Genomic DNA, 23989 nt, shown 5'->3' on the forward strand with positions numbered 1-23989 from the left:
GATAATGCTAAATACCAGTTAATTCTGTATTAGTGTGAACTCTAAATTTTCACAGATACACACAGAAAATTCAAATATTGTATATCAGAAATCTTGAATTAGTAGTATGTATATAGAGTTCCATATTTAAAATTTAAATAGTGCCTATTTGAGCCAACGAAATTAAGATGAATTTTATGAAATCTTTGTCACAAAGGACAGGGAATTGAGATTAAACTCTTCCAAATGTGCTCAGCTTATTTGTGTAATGGGTTGTTAAATGAAAGTAACATTTAAATCAATAATTACTAATTATTTCTTATTCCCAGAAGAAAACAGGTGAATAGAGAGTAAATTTTAAGGTATAGAGTCATGGACATTAAAGAATCAAGTAAATGCTGCTTTGATCATTAACTTATGAAATGTTAAATCAAAAGAGTATGCCTCATATTTTAATGTAGTTATATTATAGACAAGGCATCTCAAAATAGTTTTATTATGTCAGAATTCAAATCCTAACTGTCACTATTATAGTCTGATTACACTTCCTAATATATGAACTAGTGATATTAACATCTGTTAATAGAATTTCGAGGATTGATTAAGATGAAAATATATAAAGCATAGTACCTGGGAAGTAGCCAGTATTTTAAAAAGTGACCGTTATTAAATTCGGGCTGTCCTCTAATGTCAGATGTCATGATCTAAGGACATATATGACTTACTAAATCTCTTTGGAGGAGACTTGATTTTGCATAATACCATTGTCCGAAGTTATATGTCAGAAGTTAGTATAGTGACTGCTCTCAATTCTAACTTGTTGTAGAATCTTTTTTAAAGCCACCAAACATAATACTGGACTGGTTTTGGATTAACCCTCTCTTAAGGTTATTCTTAACAATGAAAAAAATCAACACAAATATAGGAAAATGCCCTGAATAATGTACAAATGTGTAATTAGCTCTAGGAAAAATAACTAATTGCACTTAAAAAATTTATTCTGATGAAGTGTGGTCTTTTTCCACTTTGTTACCCCTTTGTGAACAAAAGGGCTACTACTGTAATTTTTAAAAATCTGATAAAGAGTAATGCATTGGTCACTGGTCATTTGGAGACCTGATTAGAGTTTGAACTCTTTTACAATATAACTCTTGGGTCTTGTCAAGTCACTCTAACTCTCTGGGCGTCAGTTTTTCTTTTGTAAAATAAAGTGTTTGAACTAAATTTTTTTAGTTTAAATTTTAGTAGTTCAACTAAAGTTTGAACTACTCTTAAATTTTTTGATTCTAACTAACATTTTCTTTGTATGTTATAACTTAGCTCATTCCTCTGGGTCTAAGACTCTCAGTAGGTATTTTTGTAATTATAATACTTACATATTGGTCTATTTCCTTATCCCTTTTCTTTTATCTCCTTCATTTATGCCTGTGTGATCTTTCACATTTCCTTTAGAGTCTGTTTATTTACTTCATTTCCCAGTATCTAGAAAATTACCATATGTTTTTGTTGACTCTGTAGGATACCTCATTCAGGTTTGGGAGTGGTGTCCTTATGTAGTATTAAAAGGTAGCTAGGGTAAGAGAAAAAAATCCTTCCAGTTCAGAATTTGTAATTGACTCATTTGAGAATTTGTTAAGTAGTAGTAGTTCACTAATTAATAGTAAAATATGTATCTTCTAAGCTAATTCTTTTATGTTGAGAGACTGTTGGTGAATTTATGGAGGCTTGTGATATTAAAGGGAGATGTATTCTCTTCCTGAAGTATCTAAAATAAATCACAGATGCTATTCAAAACTTATATTTACTAACTGAGTGCTTCCCATCAAATTGAATGATACAATATGAAGAATTATTAGAGTATATTTTTAGTTTCAGAAATGTGCATGGAGACCTAGAGACTTTTGTCTGTTTTTCATTTGAAGGTTATGACTTTTCAAAGTATCTAAGTGATGTCAGAGAGAAAAATTTGGTGTTTGGTCCATATATCAGAATTAAGGATATATAACTTCTTATGAAGAGTGGGAAGAATCTTTGGCAGGAGATTGAAGATGGATTCAAATTTAAATTTGATGGTTTTAGAAATATGCCTAGATTAAACCTCTGGAGTTTGGCTGGCAGAGCTGTGGATTGACACTACCTAAGGAAGCAGAATAGAGAAGGACTTACCAAAATGATTATCTGAAGAATACTATACTGTAGGATGTTTTTAGGTTTGTTCTGTAAAAATTTACTTTGTGGTCCAGTAGATTTGAGAAATTCTAAGACAAGCAAAGGTAACAGGTTTCCTTACTGCAGTATTGGACAGTTGTCATTGTGCCTTGTCAGTCCTCTAAGTAGAATGTACAGTATATGCTGTATCCGAGACATTAATTAGTTGGGAAGAAGCAGAGTAGTAATGCCACTGTTATATTTTCCTTTTTAATGAATAATCTCACCTCACATGACATTTACTTTGATTGTCTTAAATATGTGTTAATATATGTAATTTATGGCTAATTTATTTTGTTTTAATGTGTGCATAGACTAAAATAACTTTTTCTTGGCTATTTCCTACCATAACTTTAAAAGAACAATCTGTTAAGTTTTAGTTTAGACCAATAGATAGTTATCATCCTGAAGATTTATTAGTGTATTACATGTTATAAAAACCTCACTATCAACTTTCAACTTCATACCTAAATTAGTAAATTAATAAAGTAAATATAAATATTAAATGCCAGTATAAAGGTTGCATGTCAGTATAGTTAAATGAGTGGGTAAGTATAAACAAACAGCTTTATTGGTGCAATTAAGTTAAGTTTATAACTAAAGTTTTCTTCTGCTTAGCTGGAAATGGATTTAGTTTTAGACGATAATAGTGATCATTATATGAAGTGGGATCACTGTTAGGAAATGGGAAGAATCTAGATAAAGCTATCTAGGAGCATTTTGAAGATATTGTTAATTGAAATGGTTGACAAAAGTGGGGGAGTGGTGAACAGAGCTTTTATTATATCTCAGGTGTTTGATATTCTGTGATTCTTTGTTGCTCATTCCTTTACTTGGGTAACTTTCAAACTTTCATGCAGTCACCTTGAGTTATTTTATACTTATTTCCTTACTCTTCTTTGTTCTTCTCCATCTAAAATTGTAAAGCCAATTCCAGTTTTCGTGGTCTTTCTGCAAGTTACATAGAGTGAACTTTACATTATTGATGCTAATATAATTAGTTGTTGCCTAATAGTTTGTGCTATTGAGAAAAAAAAAGCAGATTTATTGAAACTTTCAGTTCAGTATCAAGAGATTATGCCTGGTTTAGGGGTTGGCTGACATCTGATTCGGGGTTTTGTGTAGACAGAGATGGCATTTGTGGAGCATTGAGACAGAAATGACCTTTATACTATTTGTAAGGGGACAGCTTGCAGAGCACATGATAGACAAAAGGTCAGTAAGGGGTCATGCAGTATAGTTGACTTTAAATGATCTAAAAAGTAGCAGATAATACAGAAGACATTTATATTTCACTTAAAATGACAAATCTTGTGAACTTTTCCTTCCTAATTATTATTTTTATTCTGAGCTGAGGTTAGAATTAAATTTGTATTATAACAGTCAACTGATAATTAGCATGGTGGGATGGGAGAGAGGAGATAAATTGAGATGACAATAATGTTTCATGGATATTCTGCAAAGGACATAAATGACACATGCATGATGAGTATTTTTTTGGTTTAGAATTGAAGCACAGAAATTATTATTTTAATAATCCTTCATTTTTTAACCCTTCTATTTTTTTTTTAAAGGATTTTTCTCAAAAATTGTCAGGAGAACGTATTCTGAATTGAAAATGATTTTTGAGTCTCTTCAGTATCTCCATGATTTTTCTGAGTAGATTCATCTCAGATTTAAATTTTAAATTTAATTTTAAATTTTGATTAAATTTTATTTAAATGACCTTAAAGTCTTCCACTGATGTACTTATAATGCACTGACTAGAAGAGTAAAAAACAAAAATTAATGAAAATTTTGTGGTACAGATTTTGATTTATATTCACAAGGCCATTTCTAATGAATATTATTCCTTTTCAAAGGGCATACATCACAGAAGGAAGCCATGGAAGTAAGCCTTGATATAACAGCACTCAGCATTCTCCAGCAGCCAGAAAAACTTCAGTGGGAGATTGTTGCAAATGTGCTTGAAGATACTGTTAAGGATCTTGAAGAACTTGGGGCAAATCCTTGTTTAACCAACTCTAAGAGTGAAAAGACAAAAGAAAAGCACCAGGAACAACACAACATTCCCTTTCCATGTTTATTAGCTGGAGGTTTATTAACATATAAATCTCCTGCTACCTCACCCGTTAGTAGTAATTCTCACAGGTCACTGGATGGTTTAAGCAGAACTCAGGGTGAAAGTATATCAGAACAAGGGTCAACTGACAATGAATCCTGCACTAATTCAGAATTGAATTCTCCTCTGGTGAGGAGGACTTTACCCATTTTGCTTCTTTATAGCATCAAGGAGTCTGATGAGAAAGCAGGAAAAATCTTTTCACAGATGAACAATATAATGAGTAAAAGTTTGCATGATGATGGTTTTACAGTTCCACAGATTATTGAAATGGAGCTGGATAGTCAGGAGCAATTGTTGTTGCAGGATCCTCCTGTGACTTACATTCAACAATTTGCAGATGCAGCAGCCAACCTTACCTCTCCAGATTCTGAGAAGTGGAACTCTGTGTTTCCCAAGCCGGGGACTTTGGTTCAGTGTTTGAGGCTGCCAAAGTTTGCAGAGGAGGAGAATCTTTGTATAGACTCAATAACTCCTTGTGCTGATGGAATTCATTTGTTGGTAGGACTGCGGACATGCCCTGTTGAATCCTTGAGTGCAATAAATCAAGTAGAGGCCTTGAATAATTTAAATAAATTAAACTCTGCACTATGTAATAGACGGAAAGGTGAACTGGAATCAAATCTTGCTGTAGTGAATGGTGCAAATATTAGTATAATCCAACACGAATCACCAGCAGATGTACAGACTCCTTTGATAATTCAACCTGAGCAGAGGAATGTTAGTGGTGGATATTTAATACTTTATAAAATGAATTACGCCACTCGGATAGTGACTTTAGAAGAGGAGCCCATAAAAATCCAACATATCAAAGATCCCCAGGACACAATTACCTCGCTCATTTTGCTTCCACCAGATATACTGGATAATCGAGAGGATGACTGTGAGGAACCTGCTGAGGAAATGCAGTTAACCTCAAAGAATGGCATTGAGAGAGAAAAAAAATCTGATATTTCTACTCTTGGACACCTGGTAATAACCACTCAGGGAGGATATGTAAAAATATTAGATCTTTCAAACTTTGAAATTTTGGCCAAAGTGGAACCTCCCAAAAAGGAGGGCACTGAGGAACAGGACACATTTGTTTCTGTCATTTACTGCTCGGGCACAGACAGGCTGTGTGCATGCACCAAAGGTAAGCTGTTGATTTGTTTGATTCTTCTATAAATCTTATAAAACCAGTGTATATAGCATTCATTTATGTGCATACCTAGCATGAATTTTTGATCTGTATAGATGGAGAGATTTTTTTTTTTCATAATGAAGTAAGAAATCTTTCTACTGTTTTAACTGTTCTTAAAACTTTTTTTTACTGCCCTAGGTAAGAGTCTAGTTGTAAATAAGTCAATAAATCTCTCAGAAACTATCTTCTCTGCTTTAACCTCAAGATAGTAACCTGTTGTTTCTGTGAGTCCTGACTCTGCATTTGCTCAAATTTGTGACCTTGGGCAAGTTAAACTCAGTAAACCTTTGTATCTTTATTTATAAACTACAAAAAAGCAGCCTATTCCCACGCTTGACAGAATTAAATGAAATAATATATGTAAAGTTTCTGGCACAGATATTTTCTTCTGAAATAAAAGTATTTAGTAAATAAATATTAGTTTTGCCAAGTAATCTTTTTCTTGTCTTATTTACTCCTAACCTTTTGCTGAGAGTGAATCAGTTTTGCAACATTTAAGGCCGCCATATTGAGTAACAGATAATGTTCAATTTTTTCCTGCTTTTCTTAATATACACTTTAATAAAGTTAGAGAGATAAAGCAATTTTTATATAGAATTACTGACAATATCAGGCAGTATTGATTAGTGGGAATTAAGGCCAGGAGATATTTGAAGCGTAAGAAACTATAACCAGTGCTTGGAGGAGGAATTGAGTTTGGAAAGAGTTGTACATCTCATTTGTGGTTCTGGTGTGAATTAACCTGAATTTTTCTTCTATTTAAAAATATTTCAAGAGTTTGGCTAAGAAGGATAATGGTGAACGCAGTGATTTGGATTGCCTGCTTTGAAACACATCTAGTGAAATAACAGCGAAAAACTCTCCAAATAATGTCAAAATCCAACTAGATTATTTTAAAAAGTGGGCGGTGCAGAGTAACTTTAGACTAATAAAATTTTCAGAAAAACCATTAAAATACTGTGTGATATCAAGGATAATTTGAACTTATTATCTTGTATGTGCCAGTTCATTTCTGTGAGAGCTTTAACTCTGTTTATTTTAGTCATCACACCAACTTTGTGGGATATGTACTATTATTGTCTGCATTTTACAGATAAGGAAACTGAGAGAAAGAGAGGCTAAGTAATTTGCCTAAGTCGCAGAGCTAATAAATGACAGAGTCAGCATTCAAACCTGGGCAGTCTGTCATTAGAGTGCTAAAACCACATTAAACTGCCAGAATTTAATAAAACTGGAGACTCATCCATTGAATTTTTTGGAATCTTTTAATCTGAAAGATACAAAAAAGGAAAACAATTTAATTTGCCATAGGCCATCCGAAGTGGAGGTTTAGAACCTGAGTGACGTGGTCTCAGGGCACATCTTCATAAAATACTAGTAGTTTCCAGAAGTGCAATCAGAGTTTAATGATTTGAATTATTTGATGAGATATGCTTTTGGTGATTCAGAGGGGAAGTAGTATTTTTTAACTTTTTATTTTTTTTTTTTGGGGGGGAGATCAGTAGGTCTATTTATTATTAGTTTTTTGTTTGTTTGTTTGTTTTTTAATGAAAGTACTGTGGATTGAACCCAGGGTCTTGTGCATGCTAAGCCTGTGCTCTACCACTCCCCCTGGGAAGTAGTATTTTAAGCTATAATAGATTAGTGTATTCAAAGAATTTGGACAATGAAGATTTCTTGGAAGTGATCTCATGTGATAGGGAATTTATTCAGATGAATTGAAGGACAAGACAAAGCCTGAGACATTAACCACTTTGAAAATTATCTCCCAGTTCTTTAAGGATTGACTGATCAAGATGTTATTTGAAAAGATGAGATTAATAGCAATAAAGAGGACAGAAAGGTTGATGTTTTAAAATGTATGTATGACAGTCCGTAAAGTAGACTTTTAAAAAGCACTGCAGACTGTAAATCAAATGGATTTGACACTGTTTTATGTGTATATTCAAATAGCATAAAGCTCTTTTTCTCATGGAGAAACACTGAGTCTTGAAAAATATCTACAATTAATGAATGTTGCAAGTTAACTTTAAGTAATGTTAATAATATACTGAAAGTAAATTTGGTGCAGCTGTCTGTGATTAAAATTTGGAAATAGACTATACACATAAAAATATATACATATTATATGTACATATATACTAATATTTATATGAAACAAGGAAACAGGGTCCCTACTGCCCATCCTGGCACCACTAGCCACTCCAGAAATGTGGACCACTTTTCCCACAGCTGCAATAGCGCTGAGGAATGGGCATGGCAGCTGGTTTGTTCAGGCCACCCATATGAAAGATCAGCAGCCTCTCACTTAATCAGAGCACTCTTTAGGTTGTTGTAAGTTTCTTGTTAGGTTCCAGAATTCTGAAATACTTAATTCCAGTCACTCTAGTTCAGCAGTTGCTATGATGGAGGTACTGACCTCTAGTGCTTCACCCCAGAGCTTCCTACTCTGCCATTTGGTATGACATGACTGGTACTTGTGTTGACTTTTATTTTTAATACTTTTTTTAGAGTTATCTTTTTAGTGATTTATCACAGTCTACTTCGGAATAATACCAACTTAATTCTAGTAAAATAGAGAAACTTTGCTCTAAGCTTTCTCTTCCCCATTTTTGTGCTACTATTGTCTTATATATTGCATTTAGATGAATTATAAATCCAACCAAAAAGTGTTACTTTATTTTTAAAAAAGTCTTCATTTTTTAAAAAAGTTAACAAAGATGTGAGAAATACATATATAATGTTCACCTACTTACCGTTTCTAGTACCCTATTTTTTTTTTTTTTCTTGTGAGTTTGGTGTTCATCACTTCTTTCATCACTAAAGACTTCCTTCAGTACTTATGGTAAGGCAGATCTGCTAGCAAAGAACCCAGTCTCTGTTTATCTGAAAATGTCTTTATTTCACATTCATTTTTGAAGAATGGTGCTGTATATAATATTATTGATTGACTGTTCCTGCACGTCATTATAGTTCCTTCTGGCCTTCATTGTTTCTAAGGAAGCTGTAACCAGTTTGCGTTGTAGTTCCCATGTCTATGATGAGTTTTTGGCTGCTTTCAAGATTTTCTCATTGATCTTGACTTTTAGCAGTTTGAATATAATGTATGCACCTATAGATTTTGTATTTTATCCTAGTTGAGATTCATTGAACTGATTAGATTTGTAGTGAAATGTTTTTTTTTTATCAGATTTGGGAAGTTTTAGGCTACTATTTCTTCAAAAAATTTTTTCTATACTTTTCTCTTTCTGGATTTCCCAGTAAGTGTGTGCTCTTATACTTGATCTGTCCCATAGGTCTCTGGAGCGCTTTTTTTTTTTTTTTTTCATTTTTAATAGTTTAAAAACTTATTTATTTATTTATTTTGGTGGGGAAGGCAATTAGGTTTATTTATTTATTTTTTTAACAGAGGTACTAGGGATCAAACCCAGGACCTTGTGCATGCTAAACATGCACTCTACCACTACGCTATACCCTCCCATCTGATGTGCTTTTGACTTTTAAAATCTTTTCTGTTACTCTGATTGGTTAATTTCTATTGATTTATTATTATTTATGAGAATTCTTAAGGTTTACCCTTAACAACTTTCATATATAACATACAACTATTGATCTATTTTTATTTCACTGTTTCCTTCTGTTGCGGTCTTAAATCTGCATTGAGTCACTCTAGTAAACTTTTTATTTTAGCTATGTCACTTTTCAACTCTAAGAATTCCCTTTGGTTCTTGTAAAATAATTTCTATTTCTTTGTTGGGATTCTTTATGTGTCAAGTCATTTTTACCATTTGTTCTTTAATTCTCTATACTTGGTTTCCTTTTATTCTATAAAAATATTTACAGTAGTGTCTTTGAAGTCTGTCTGCTAAGTCTAAATCTGGGCTCTCAGAAATAGTTCTCATTGATTTTGTTTTCTTGAGTGGGGGTCATTCTTTCTTCACATGTCTTATAATTTTTAATTTAATGCTGGACATTTTAAATAACATTGTAAAAACTCTGGATTCTGATTTTCCCCTCTCTGGAGGTTTTTGTTGCATTAGTTGTTTGAAAGCCTATCTGGACTGAATCTGTGAAATCTATTTCTTTTGCAGTGAGTAGTCACCTGATGTTTCTTTCATTTTTTTTCCTCCTCTGGTTTTTATTGTTAAGACTTGTTTCTTATTTGTTGCCTCTTTGTCCGCATAGTTTAGTATTCAGCTGAAGATTTTTATAATTGGTTGTGACCAAATACCTCTACTGGTAAGGTTGTGTTCAAGTGTGCCCTGGCTTTTATTTTCTGTATTTTTATTTTTTGTTGTGCCCTTTCAGGTCTTTTCTGCATAGGCACGGGGGCTTAGCTGACTGGCAATGTGTTGATGTCATAGCTTTTTGTTCTTTGCTACTCATACGTGTAACCACTGATCATTGTGGGATATAGAGAAAGTTTACCATGCCCCCTGTATTTCTCTCACTTTTTGTAATTCTGTGTTAAATACATGGTTACTTCTAGTGATTTGCTGGCCCAGACAGGATCTTGACTTCTGAAAGTAGAGTTGATGGGCCTTTTTGCCACTGAACCACTTTAAGCAGACAAGCTTTCCAAATCCAGTGAGCCCCCAGTAGGAGTAGGAGCAAATCTGTTCGTTTTCATGGTTTAACCCACCCTGGTTAAATGATAGTTTTGTCTAGCTTTATAGTTGCTTTTCAGGAATAGGATTTATGTGTTCTTTATTCTTTTATGTTGGAAGTGACTCTTCAAATATTCTTGTTAGAATAATACTTTTTATCCATTGTTTTTTTATTCCCTTTGGTCTTAAATATTTGCTAAGCTTGATTTCCATTTTTTTCTGTGTTAGAAATATGAGAAATAGAAGCTTGATTTGGTTTCATTTCATTGTGAATACTTCAAAAAAATTGAGAATCTTTGTTCAGTTTTGTTACTGCTGTGATTAAGGGATTGAGCTGTGGATCCCAATATAGTTAGTACATCAATTTCCTCATCTGTAAAGTGGCCACAATATTCCCCCCTACCTTCAGGGTTTTTGTGAAGACTAAATGAATTGATTTAAGCATTTAAAATAGTATCTTACACATAGTAAGTACTAGATAAATAACCACTTTTACATATGTTTATGTATTTGCCATTTTCTTCATTAAATTTAATTTTCAGTTTGTAATTCTTTGCCAATTTGATTTCTAAATTCTTGGAGATATCATTTTGGTAGCCTTCTTTATTTGCCTTTTGAGTAATACTGAAATAAATTAAGTTTCTTAACTAAGTAGTGTGCATTTTTATGCTTACCTGTTTTACATGTATCTATGTTGATGGAATTCTACTACACCATAGGTGGTGAACTTCATTTTCTCCAAATTGGAGGAACCTGTGATGATATTGATGAAGCTGATATACTAGTGGATGGATCTCTTTCTAAAGGAATAGAACCATCTTCAGAAGGTTCCAAACCTTTATCAAATCCTTCAAGTCCTGGCATTTCAGGTATTATACTAAGTTTTTTTTAATGATTTTTTAAAAGTGCAAATTCTTGTGATGTTTTCTGAATCTTATATACTCTTAAAACATTATTTCATTTTTTAGATTCAGTTCTTGGTTCTATGAGAGTTCATTTCCTTATTGACTTTTTTTTAACCAGGCTTTTTTTTTTTTTTTTTTGTATTATTTATCATTTTCTCAGTAGTTGGAAAATGTTGTAAACATTAAAATAAGAAATGATTCTCAACCTGTGGTAGGTTGACGAGTATTAATGAAGTTACCTAAGAAGTAAAAACATTATTTTGATCATTAAGGAGCTTTTGGTCTAGTTAGGGAGGAACAAAACATGTAAAGAGAGGAGAGTTCATTAAATAAGTGTAAAGTGAGTAGAATGGCTAATACTACTGGAATCAAAAAGCTGGAAAAAAAAATCATTCCCGTAGGGTGATATATTCGAACGCTCATTGCCCCATTGTGAACCTTTTAGATAGGTTTATTTCTATTTGTTGTTTTTGCCTTTTCTCCCATCTATGTTCTATGCTGCCCTCCAGAACTAGTTTTTCAAAATGTTATCCCTACTTAAAAATCTTTATTTGCTTTGTGGACTAGTAACACTAGTCTTGTCAATCTCTAGTTATGGCAAACTTTTCATGGTTTCTTAAGGGTATAATTCAGTTTCATGCTCTTCACATATTACACTAAACTCTTTCCTTACCTTTTATGCCATGCCCTTTTGTACTTCCATTGCACTGTTACATTTTACTCTTAGCACTTAGACATTTTATTCCCCAAAACTAGCATTTAAAAGAAATTTAATGAATCTTCAATGAAAAAGTATGTTTAAACTCAAGCATATTCCAAATATAATACATAAAGCTGATTTTTGTCTTCGTGGGTACTTATATTTGGGCTTTTGTTATTCTTCTTTGCACCAAAGGCAAACTTTTAATGATTACTAGTATAATACACTTAATTTTAGTTGTATTAGTATAATACATGGCATTCATCACTACTTTATATGCCAGAGCTTCTCAACCTCAGCGCTATTGACATTTCAGACTAGATGATTTTTTTTTTTTTTTGTGGGAGGACTGTCCTGTGCTGTATTAGCAGCATCTCTGGCTTTTACCTACTAGATTCTAGTAGCACATGTAATTGCCCCCATCCAGATGGCTGATGAGAGGCAACATTGTCCCCTGGTTGAGGTAAACTGACTCATGTCTCTTGCCATGTATAATTAGATTTGATTGTCTTGATTAACTACACAAGTTTGTTAAAAAGCCAAAGTTCTGAATATTTTCATTTTATAGGATATTGGTATAATAATTTTCATGTAAAGTCTGTAGAAATACTATTTAGTAAAGATGAATTGGATTATAAAGAAGTGAGTAATGTAAAGGAGGAACATGGATATGCTGTTAATGTTTACAAACAACATTTAATACAGTTTCAGTCAGATTTTAAAGGGCTCTAAGCTTTGAGGAAAAATGTAATTTGAAGTACACCCGTAATAATTTTATAGAACTCAGTGTACATTTTCTTTGTGAAGCTATTCTAAACTTACCAGATTTTGTATTTTAGCCTTTTTAAAAACTTACTTTTGTTCTTTGGAACAAGAACAGCAGTCTTTCAGCTTTGTCTTATGTTAGGCATTTTACAGATGTGAATACATGTATTTGTAAAAGCAAGCTAATCTCTTTGAAGCAGATTGTTACTCTTATAATACTAGTATGTATACAAGATACTCTTAACTACTACAGAAGTTGAAAAAAATACCATTTTTAAAGTATTTTTAAGCTTTTTGTTTGTAAGTAAGTATTTGGTTGCCATCAGTATAGCTTTGACTTAAAAAATCTTTAATAAAGTAAAAATAGGGCAGATGTTATATGCTTGCTGCTGTTTAGCATTTTGTTTTGTAAATAACAAAGTGTAAGAGTTATCAATCTGCTGTAAGTTTGGCTTGCATTTCAGCACCACCGCTTTTGTTCTTATTAACGTGGGGCTTGTTAAAGCTCAGTCAGGGCTCTTCTAACAGGTTCGGTCTGGGTTTCTCCAATAATGAGTACCCTTTCTATAATTTAAAATTTTCAAGATGGATTTTTCTTATACCTATTATGTAGTCAGTGCTTGTTACTTTAGTTGCATGTCATGATCAACTTTCAGGATATTCAGTACATGTTGTAATTGACTAGAGAAAAAACATGAACTAAAAACTTCTTTTTTAAAAAAACCTATTTCAAATTCTACATTCACTATTGTTAAGGAGTTGATTTATTGGTGGACCAGCCATTCACCCTTGACATCCTGACATCTCTAGTGGAGCTAACCCGCTTTGAGACTTTGACCCCACGGTTTTCAGCTACTGTTCCTCCATGTTGGGTGGAAGTTCAACAAGAACAGCAGCAAAGGAGACATCCTCAACACTTGCATCAGCAACATCACGGAGATGCTGCTCAGCATACTAGGACTTGGAAACTACAGACTGACAGGTAAAACATTCTTCCAAGGTTTTTATTTTAATTTTAAGTCCATCTAATGTATTTGTTAGAAGCAACACAGAATTATTTTATATATGTATGTTACTCTTTCTCTTAACTTTTGCATGTTAATAACTTGATTCCTTTTATTTGTCACCTTAACTTTAGAAATTCCTATATTCTTATTCTTAGTTGTAGGATAAAATATTGAGAGTAATCCATCATTGCAGTTAGTTTGTTAAATAAATTTATAGATTGAGTGACCAAATATTTAAATGCTTGATTTGTGCAGGCACTTTTGTGGGCACTAGTAATATGACTTCTGTGAAATTTATATTCTGGTGCGGATAGCCAGACAGTAAGCAAATTACCTGCTATGTCATATAGTCATAAAAGCTCTGAAACATGTCAAAATAGTATGGTGATAGAGTAGTTGTTGGGTGTGTTAATGTGTAAGAGAATGAGAGAAGGAGAGAAAAATATGTGTGATATTTTTATACAAGGGTCCTGAGAAAGGCCTCCATGAAGACATTAATCCAAAGGCAGTAGCTTGTACAAGACCCTGAGAGGTATGTTTTACGAATTCTAGTAGGAGCAAAAAGACTACTATTGGAGTTAAGTGAACATAGGGGAGAGTGGTGGGAGGTAAGATCAAATGAGGTAGTTGGTAGCTAGATTGTCTTTATTGTTCATAGTAAGACTTCTCTGCTGAGTGAGGTGGGAAGATGTTAGATGGTTTTGAATATAGGAGTGATGTGCTACAATTTATTTTTTAGAAGGATACGGTAAGACTACTGTGTTGACAGTGGGTTATGAATGGTTGTGGTGTCTGTATTGGGGGGACAGTGATAGAAGCAACAATTTTAGTTTGAATGCTGTTGTGGTAATTCAGGTAATTATGGTAGTGGTAATGATAACTTGGACTATGGTGATAGTTTATGGAGGCAGTGAAGACTGGTCAGATGGAGTTTGGAGGTAGAAGAAATGGTACATGCTAATGAGCCTCTGGTGGGAGAGAGAATAGTTAAGGATGGCTAATGTTTGGATTGAGCTAATTGAAAAATGGAATTTCTGTTTACTGATATTGGAGTTGGTAATCAAGTTTGGGTTTATTTATGATAATTTTGAGATATCTGTTAGGCATTTGGGTATGAGTTTGGAATTTAGTAGAGGAGCATGGTTTGAAGATTTTTATTTTTCAGCATATAATAGAATTTAAAATCAGAATGGGCATGTATAAGAAATACATGAAGTTCTTATTTTAAAATACAAATTCCTGTGACACCTCCTCACCCTCTTAGATTTTGGGTGGGGCCCATGAATCTGCACATAATTTTGATGCACAATAGTCCACACTTAGAGGAACAAGGGTTTATTGGAATGTACAATTCCCAAGACAGTAATGTAGATTCCTGAGGTAAGATTATTCATTGCCCTAAGTCTGCCCTAAGTTTCTCTATTGAGAAATCTTTCTCAATAGAACTGCTTATCTTTTTTCCTAATCCTATTAAGAAGCATGAAATTTTGTGGAGGTTGCAGAGTGTATGAAAGGTGACATTAGTAATAAGATGGTTATGACTGAAGAAAGATTTTCGCTTTATTTATAATTTTTTCCCCTTACATTACAGCAACAGCTGGGATGAACATGTATTTGAATTGGTTCTACCTAAAGCTTGTATGGTTGGACATGTGGACTTCAAATTTGTTTTGAACTCAAACATCACCAATATTCCACAAATACAAGTGACACTGCTGAAAAATAAAGCTCCAGGCTTAGGGAAAGTCAATGGTAAGAATGAATCAAAATTTACATTTGAAAATTTATCTTATAGTTGGTTTAAAAAAACAAAAAAACCTGATTTTCAACTTGACTGTCTAGGTTTGATGTCCCTTCTTGCCCCCTCACCCACATGCTGTTTTCCTGCTCTACTTTTTGTGGTTTGATTTAGAAAAGTTAATTCAGAGAACATTTAAGAGCTTTTCAGTTACTCATTGTTGTTTAGTGTTGTACAATCTTAATTTAATTTTGCTTTCTGGGAAATGCAGTTAGTTCTTTTATGAGTTAGTTTCACTTTCAGCATTACTAGTTCTCTTCGTAAGAGGAGACTTGGTTGGGAAAAGAACTTTGTTATGGAAGTCACATACTCTTTGAAGGTTATTATAAAACCCAACCTCTCATGTAATGCCAGAAGTATACCCATTTTTATTTATCTTTCTTGCAAGCTCAGAATTTCATATATTGAGATATTAAAATGGATTGTACATATTTAGCGTATCGGAAACTAGATGTTATTTCTCAGTGTTTCCTCCTTAATAGGTTAATTTAAAAGACTGAGGATAATTTAATTAAGAGTAAATTGGCTGTTTCACACTAGGGATAAAAACTTTGAAACAAGAAAAATTTCCTATTTCACAAATATGTATGTGTGTATTTGTGTATATATATGTTTTTGTATACATATGTGTGTATTTCGTGTGTGTGTATGTGTTCTTTTGAATCATGACAGATTCTGATTTAACTGGGGATAAGGACTTAGGTATTGGTATTTTTAAAACTGTGCAGTTGCTGTACTGTGCAGCCTAGGGTAAGAACTCTTAGTTTAGTTGCCAGCAAATTATTTCTTTAGGTGAATATTTTACTATCATTAAAAGTGAGAAGAACTTATGAAACAATTCATTGAATCTAATTTTCTTCCTCTCCTAACAACCATTTTATAGCATCTGTGATGAAAATCACTGTAGTTCCCAGTTTTACAGAAAATTTTAGAATTTTAGGCACATAAATCATTGATTTTAAGCAAAATTAAGTTTACTAATATTTTTATCCTCTAGAAACAGCAGTAGATAGGCAGATCACCTTTCCTTTGTCTCCAGCTCTTAACATTGAAGTGGAACAAAATGGGAAACCGTCCCTGATTGATTTGAATGAAGAAATGCAGCACATGGATGTAGAGGAATCACAGTGTGAGTTAAATTATAGAGCTGTTGTCCATAACAGTAAAAGGAGTAGTGATCCAAATGCATCATTATGGGCAAAGATTTCCTTACGGCTTGCAAAAACTTGGTTTTAAGAACACAATTAAAAATAACCTATAATTCTGCTTTGGCAGTATGCTCTAACTTTCAGCTCTTCTTTGTGAACACAGCTGCGCTAATACTTACATTCTTGTTTTTTAATATCTCGGGATTTGAAATCATAGTTTTGTTTTTTTTTTGAAAATCAAGGTGAATGTAAATATTGTGGGCATGAAAAACAACGTAATATATCAGATAATTGATTATAACTCCTTGATATGATAGTGAATTCTTACTTGAATATGTTCTAAGTGTGGAATTTTGTGTGGTGGTGTTATATGTAAATGGGATGGATATTTGCTTGTTCAATATTGCATTTTAAATTATATGCTAATTTAAAAGAAAAATCTGTGTTTTTCTTTAGGTCTTAGATTATGTCCATTTCTGGAAGATCATAAAGAAGACATTCTGTGTGGTCCAGTATGGCTTGCTAGTGGCCTTGATCTATCAGGGCATGCTGGGATGTTGACATTAACAAGCCCCAAACTTGTTAAAGGTGAAGTAACATATTTTACAAAAGTAGGATTAATAATGCCATAGTTGTAAAAGTAGATTAAAAAAATGATTTCAGAAAAGTATGATTTTTGGCGGAGGCATAGGGGACTTTTTGTTAGCAATTCCATTGGTTTCCTGGTAGCTGAAGTGATTTCCTCTCATAAGTGACTATTGTTATATGAAACTGTAGATCCTACTTTCTGTGTCTTGAAGGTCTCAGTGCTTTTGAAAAAAGTATAAAAAGTGAATGCAGAATGACTTAGCGTGACATAACAATTCTTCTGAATAACCAGACACCATGTTCTGGCATGTTTGCTTTTTCCATTAATTTAGAGTCCTGTATCTTCAGATGTTTTTATATATGACTATATATATATTATATATATATTATATATTGTCATATAGAACACACATTTATCTTCTCTTAAAGGGTAAGTTTTTATAGAGGAGTTTTGAAAGTATCAGAGGTAATGATTTGAATGTCTCAAATTGATAATGTATATTTAAAAATTGGCCATTTTATAGATGTTAGATATTGCAGTAGTAGGACATTTATTTCACCTTTGCATCCCAGGGGTAGATTTAAAAAGCCAACAAATGAGACACTTTGATTATTAAAGTATATTTGGAGGTGGGGTAGGATGTGGAGATCCTTCCCCAAACCAAGGAAGTACCTGACCACCTAAATAACTATCTTAATTTGTTTGTTCCTATTCACACATTTACGTTTAGTTGCAGGCATAGTATTTATATAAATTTGAATGTACTCCCTTGACTTGCATCTTATTCATCAAGTTCATGAGACCCTATGATGTATTAGGCTACATACTGGGCTACAGTGGTAAGCAAAACAAAAAAATCTCTTCTCACATTGCTGAGAGTATAAGTTTTGTTGAATGAGAGTGTGACACTTAAAATTTTATATGAAAATTAAACTGTTGCCTTTGACAAAATTGGGGATGGAATTAAATGACATGCATTTTAAAAGATTCAATAATGCGAAAGTGTTAATTTTTCCTGAATTTAGTAGGAATGACTCTTTTTCTCATCAAATTCCTTAAAAAGAATCTTTAAATTGGAGAAAACGATTGCTGTATTTTTGTGGATGAATAACAGGATGTTATGAGCCAAAGAAATTTAGAAGAAGATTGAGAAAGAGGGTCTTACTAGATACTAGAACCTAGAATAATACAGCAATAAGAAGACTGTATGAGTGCGGTGCTAGCACAGTAGGCCGGCAGATCAGTGGAAGAGAACAGAAGGAGCTTTTGTAGTCACAGAAAGAGTTAATACCTGCTTAAGCAATAATAGGCTTATGGCTTGCTTATAAATATGTTAGTTTGAGGGTATTTTTATGATAAGTTTTACATATAGATTGTATAATATTATCTCAATTTAGTTAAAACCGTAGCAAATGCAAACTAGTGTTAATAACAATCCATATTTATTGAGTGCTTCTTTTGTGCCATGCAGTTGTGTTTTAGTTACCTTTGAGGTAGGTACTAGTATTCTCATTTCACTTTTGAAGAAACTGAACCATGGAGAGGTTAATTTATCACATGCCTAATAAAATGGCAGGGCCACTATCAAACCTGGGTAGTGACCCCAAAGCCTGTGCTTTTTCAGCTGTAATACTGTAATGTGTACTTGTGCATCCACATATGCATGTGTGTGCATGCATGCATAAAAAGCCTGGATTGATATACGTAAAGATACATCATTGTCTTTGGGGGTTGCCTTAATGACCATTATTTCGTGTGTGTGTTTTTCTGTAGTTCCCCAGATTTCTATTAAAATAAATAACTTCTTTGGGGAAAAATATACCAGGTGTTTATAACCCTTTGAAGTTTCTATCTTATGCTGTTCACATAATCCCTGTGCTTTTTGTTCTTTTGCTACCAATGTATGAAGGTAATTTAACCTTATTATATGCAAGCAGTGTAATTTAAAAATGCTGGCCAAGTATATTTTTCTTTTTGTAAAGTTAATTACTCCACTTGTTCTGTGAAGATGAAAACAATATGATTTTTTGATGATTGAATTATTTATCCCATTCTACACTACTCCTCTAGGTATGGCAGGAGGAAAATATCGTTCATTTTTAATCCACGTCAAGGCAGTGAATGAAAGAGGAACAGATGAGATCTGTAATGGTGGTATACGTCCTGTAGTAAGACTTCCATCCCTAAAACACCAGAGTAACAAGGGTTATTCACTTGCTTCACTCTTGGCAAAAGTTGCAGCTGGCAAGGTATGAAACGATGTCATTTTGAACTGTAACATTGCTGTTTTAAACATTGTGGATGAGATTTGACACACTATTGGAAGTAGTATGGTCCGTAATTGATTTTTCTAAAGAAACTTGGTTTGTTTATACTTTCTTTTCTGCGAGTTAAAAAAACATAATCAGGGAGAAAATATTTGAATTAACTTTAAGCAGACTACCTAGCTTTTATAAAGTATATTCGATAGGGAGTAATTGTTAGCAGGTACTCTCCTTTATAATTATTTTGGACAGTGTTGCTTATTTCTTTGGGTGTGAGACTTTGTTTCTGTGCCTTCTATTGGTAACTCAGTGCTGGGATTTTTTTGCTTTTTTTTGTTTTTTGGGGTTTTTTTTTTTTTTTTTCCCTGTAAACATTTGGGAGGCTGAAGGAAGAGAAGTTGAGAAGTGATTTTAGAGATGTATCTTAATTTTCATGGTTCGTTTTCTACAGCTAGCTGTGTGTCATATAGTTTCTTCATACTTACCTGATCTTGGATTTTCCTGAACTCTGGAGATTTTGTTTCTCTATCATCATTATTCATAAGCAACAATAGCAATATCAGTAACACCAATCATCTTATATTTGTATAGGTCTTCCAATTTTTCAAGGACTTCTGTGTACTTTATCTGATTTAATCCTCAAAATAACTCTGAGGTAGGCAGAGCAGGTGCTATTACCTCCATTTTTCCTATTGAAAGTGAGTGAACCTTAGAGACTGGGGAGCTGGCATATCTCATATAGCTATTGCTGGGACTTAGACTCAAGACTCGGGCTTTATAATCTTTATTCAGTGGGTTGTCACCTTTAAACAGTGATGATGTCTTTCTTTTTTTCCCTTGTTATAATTCTGGGGCAAATTAATCATTTACTGAATATGAGGGTAAAGCTATCATTTTAATTTGAGATTTATGTTTTGATAGTCATAATTCAGTTATTTTATTTGTGAAATTTCATAGTAAATTTTTTTGTTTCATTGGATTGTTCATTCAGTTATTTATTTTTATATGTTTAGGAAAAATCATCTAATGTTAAGAATGAAAATGCAGGTGGTACCCGTAAATCCGAAAACCTCCGGGGCTGTGACTTACTTCAAGAGGTCTCAGTCACAATTCGAAGATTTAAGAAAACTTCAATTTCTAAGGAAAGGTAATCTCAGTTCCTTCTTCTATTCTTAAAATAATAAAAGTACAAAGGAAGAATTCCAGTAAATACAGCAACATACACAAAATTTTAAAATTCTAGCTTTTACTTGAAAATTTTTGTTTGGTTTTCATTTTAAGAATTTATAATCTCAGTGATGCTGTGTATTGTATTTCCACTTCACTGGTTTCTCCCTGGGGTCTATGTAGTGCTCTATAATTTAAATAATTTCTCTTCTTAAAAATTGTGATACTCATGATTTCAAATGAAACATATGACCAACCAGGTTGAAATAGGTTTAGTCTCACTGTTCTATTTCGGCTGTTAATGTGTCTATATTTTGTTTTTTGTAGAGTGCAGCGATGTGCCATGTTACAGTTTTCAGAGTTTCATGAGAAGCTTCTTAACACTCTGTGTAGAAAAGCAGATGATGGCCAAATCACAGAACATGCCCAGAGCCTTGTGTTAGATACTCTTTGTTGGTTGGCTGGAGTACATTCAAATGGACCTGGAAGGTTAATAAGATTTTATTTACCATGGACTGCCCTTTGGATGTTATGATTGGAAGTTCAAGATGAGCCTAAATGTCTGCTATTGTTTTGCAGTTCAAAGGAAGGAAATGAGAGCTTGCTTTCAAAAACACGAAAATGTCTTTCAGACATTGTACGTGTTTGTTTCTTTGAGGCAGGACGAAGCATAGCCCATAAGTGTGCCCGATTTCTAGCCTTGTGCATCAGGTTGGTTTCAAGTTGAAAATATACTTTGAAGGTGCACCTGCAGTTTGGCAGGTGATATCTTGACTGTAGTGTAATTTGGTGTTGAATAGATGTATAACTAAGATTTTCAAAAGCTGATAAACATTACTAAGATTCTAAGAAAAAATTTTGGGCAGAGTGTCATGTTAAATCTGTTAATAAAAGAATTCTACTAACCATCTCTGCCTATTAGTAACAGGGGAGTTTGGTAAGGGGAGCCCTTCACCCACTTTCACTCTTACTGTCTCTATTTGGATTCTTCACCTGAGGCCTTGTTCCCCGCTTTATAGCAATTTACCAGGCTTATTTGTAATATTGTACAGATCGTTTTCTCTAAACCCTGAAACTCAAACTATATGGAAATTATTTAAAAGCTAATTTAAGCTGTCTTTTTTTCACATCTTTAGGGCTTTAAGGCATATTTTCTTCCCATCTGTATAAGTACATTTAAAAGATTTTTGAAAGTACAACCCTATGCTTAGAGTTGGATTTATACCTTGTTGAGTAATGTATTTACGTTTTCTCTTTAAAACCTTTTTTTCAGTAATGGCAAATGTGACCCATGTCAACCAGGATTTGGATCTGTTCTGTTGAAGGCCTTACTTGATAATATGTCATTTCTACCTGCAGCAGCAACTGGTGGTATGTGAAATTAGTTCAGTCACAAATAACTGTAGTCTTATGAAATAACTCACAGTATGCTTTGGGTTATATATTAACTAGTTTTTCTCAATTAGTCTTCTTTTTTTTCTGTAGCTTATCTGTTTTTTAAGGGGTTTTAAATTGTGATTGGGTAGGCAGATATTATCTGTTTAATAATATTTTTAGGGAAAAAGTTATTTGGAGTTTTAAGTAAATAGCAAGTCATCTCAATTCATACATTTTCTGTACATCATTAAAATAATTATTTACTGATTGTAGATCAGATGGCACAAACTAAAATGTCAGTAAGTGCCTGAGAGATGACCTAAATAAGTAAAATGGTTCATGCACTTATTGTGTGTGATTGGTAGGGATTGTGGCAAACTAGAATTCTCTGGAAGGGGCCAGTAGTTTTTGTTTTTTTGTTTGTTTGCTTGCTTTGTTTTGTTTTGTTTTTTGTAGCATCTGAACTCTGTGGGAATGCTGTTCAAGAATGAATGAAGTAATAATATAGAAATTTACTGTTAAGGGCTACTGATTTGTCCTTTACCTAATGTTAGTTTTTGTAGGCATTTCTCAATCTTTTGTTTCATAAATAACCAACCCATTCAACAAGTTATCTCAGTGAGATAAACATATTTCACAAGAATTTGATCTTTGTGATATATCAGAAAAAAAGCTCGCTCAAAGTTAGTTTGTAAATGGTTTTTTTTTTTAAATCGATGTCTTAATTTAGACAGAAAGTCTGTTTATGTTTACCTTGAACATATACTGGCTAAAATTATTAACTTCTAATTATATAGAATAGAATGTTTTGGACTTGGTTGCTCACTTTAATAGTCTCTGGTGTTTAAAACGGTTTCTTGAGGATAGTCTTAGAGGTAGGATGCTTAAATTATGGGGTATACTTAGGACTTAGTAGTTAGATATGTCAAAGTTTATGAGTCTTAAAATATATCATCATGATAATCCTTTAAGCTATGTTGACCTATATCTAACTGGCAGTACAGAATAACTGTACTTCATTTCCTTGTTACAGTATGTTATTTGTAGCTGCCATCCATTGTTTTTGAAATTTTTAGTACAGAGAAACAGTATTTTAGGAAAGATGGCATGAAGGACCCGACATCTCCACTCTTCTAGCTGTTATAAAATGTCCCTCAGAGTCATCTCATGTTATTGAAAACCTAAATGACTAGATTGACCTGATATATTTCTCAAAAAATATGATTGAAATTCTTTGTCAGTGTCCTCTTTGTCAGAGTCCCTGAGGGGAGTTAATCCTTTTTTGTAGGTTGCCCTACAGATTTTGTTTTCCCAAAAATCTTCCTAGGAAAAGGGGATATTCTGATAAAGATGAAATCTGAAGTTCTTTTTGTTAGAGAAAATAAGGAAATGACACATTGATTTATTTGTGGTGTTTTTAGGTTCTGTCTATTGGTATTTTGTCTTACTGAATTATGTTAAAGATGAAGATTTAGCTGGGTGCAGCACTGCGTGTGCGTCCCTGCTCACTGCTGTGTCCAGACAGTTACAGGACAGACTAACACCAATGGAGGCTTTGCTTCAGACAAGGTATTTTAATCTCGGGCCTTTCTGGATATGATGCCACCTTTGTACAGAACTGTTATTATATGTATTTGCTTAAGGTTCTCTCTCTCTTTATTTTCTCTGGAAATATATCCCTTTAGCAATTTTGAAAGTCCTGGAGATGGTTATTCAGAGGGCTAATTATATTAAAACACTTAAAAGTGGTAGTTCTTGCTAATAGAAGACGTATTTAAGGGAATTTATTCTCTATTCTTAAAACTTTGTGGGTGGAATTATGTAAATCACTTACTGTCCTTAGCTAGTATTTGTCATCTGCTGTTTGATTTTCTAAAACTTAAACTAATGAAATAAGAAATAGCTAAAGATTAGATCTGAGTTTTTGCCCAATCATTTGAAGTGGAGTATTGTTTTATATAAAACAATTATTTTTGTAATCTTTTTAAATTAGAAATCTTGATTTTTGACGACATTTTACTCAGCCCTTGTGCTTTCTGCTGAGTTAATGTAAATGACTGGGGCAAGGGATGGGTGCCTCATATCTCTTCCTTGATTCAGTCTGCAGATGAATCATTAGCTACCAGTTTAAAATGAAATCACATTTGTTGTGTTTCTGATCAGTGTCTTT

General features: G+C 33.2%; 1 protein-coding gene across 11 annotated transcripts in view; it reads left to right on the plus strand.

Moving 5' to 3' along the window:
• BIRC6 (baculoviral IAP repeat containing 6) overlaps nt 1–23989 on the plus strand; it is a 197178-nt gene that overhangs the window by 38809 nt on the left and 134380 nt on the right. For 8 of the 11 annotated variants that reach the window (XR_012511857.1, XM_074378695.1, XM_074378697.1 and 5 more), the window contains exons 10-21: nt 4050–5444; nt 10819–10968; nt 13226–13451; nt 15068–15228; nt 16272–16403; nt 16879–17010; nt 19082–19260; nt 20289–20422; nt 20770–20931; nt 21022–21153; nt 21716–21813; nt 23241–23388. Coding sequence is in view for 10 of the 11 variants with exons in the window: in XM_074378695.1 (XP_074234796.1) it covers nt 4050–5444; nt 10819–10968; nt 13226–13451; nt 15068–15228; nt 16272–16403; nt 16879–17010; nt 19082–19260; nt 20289–20422; nt 20770–20931; nt 21022–21153; nt 21716–21813; nt 23241–23388 (3049 nt within the window). In the remaining variant the exon portion in view is untranslated. The remainder of the gene's footprint in view (nt 1–4049; nt 5445–10818; nt 10969–13225; nt 13452–15067; nt 15229–16271; nt 16404–16878; nt 17011–19081; nt 19261–20288; nt 20423–20769; nt 20932–21021; nt 21154–21715; nt 21814–23240; nt 23389–23989) is intronic. The other 3 variants (XM_074378698.1, XM_074378699.1, XM_074378702.1) reach the window with 2 other exon arrangements.

This window comes from Camelus bactrianus, chromosome 15, assembly GCF_048773025.1.
Source record: "Camelus bactrianus isolate YW-2024 breed Bactrian camel chromosome 15, ASM4877302v1, whole genome shotgun sequence".
Taxonomy (NCBI): domain Eukaryota; kingdom Metazoa; phylum Chordata; class Mammalia; order Artiodactyla; family Camelidae; genus Camelus; species Camelus bactrianus.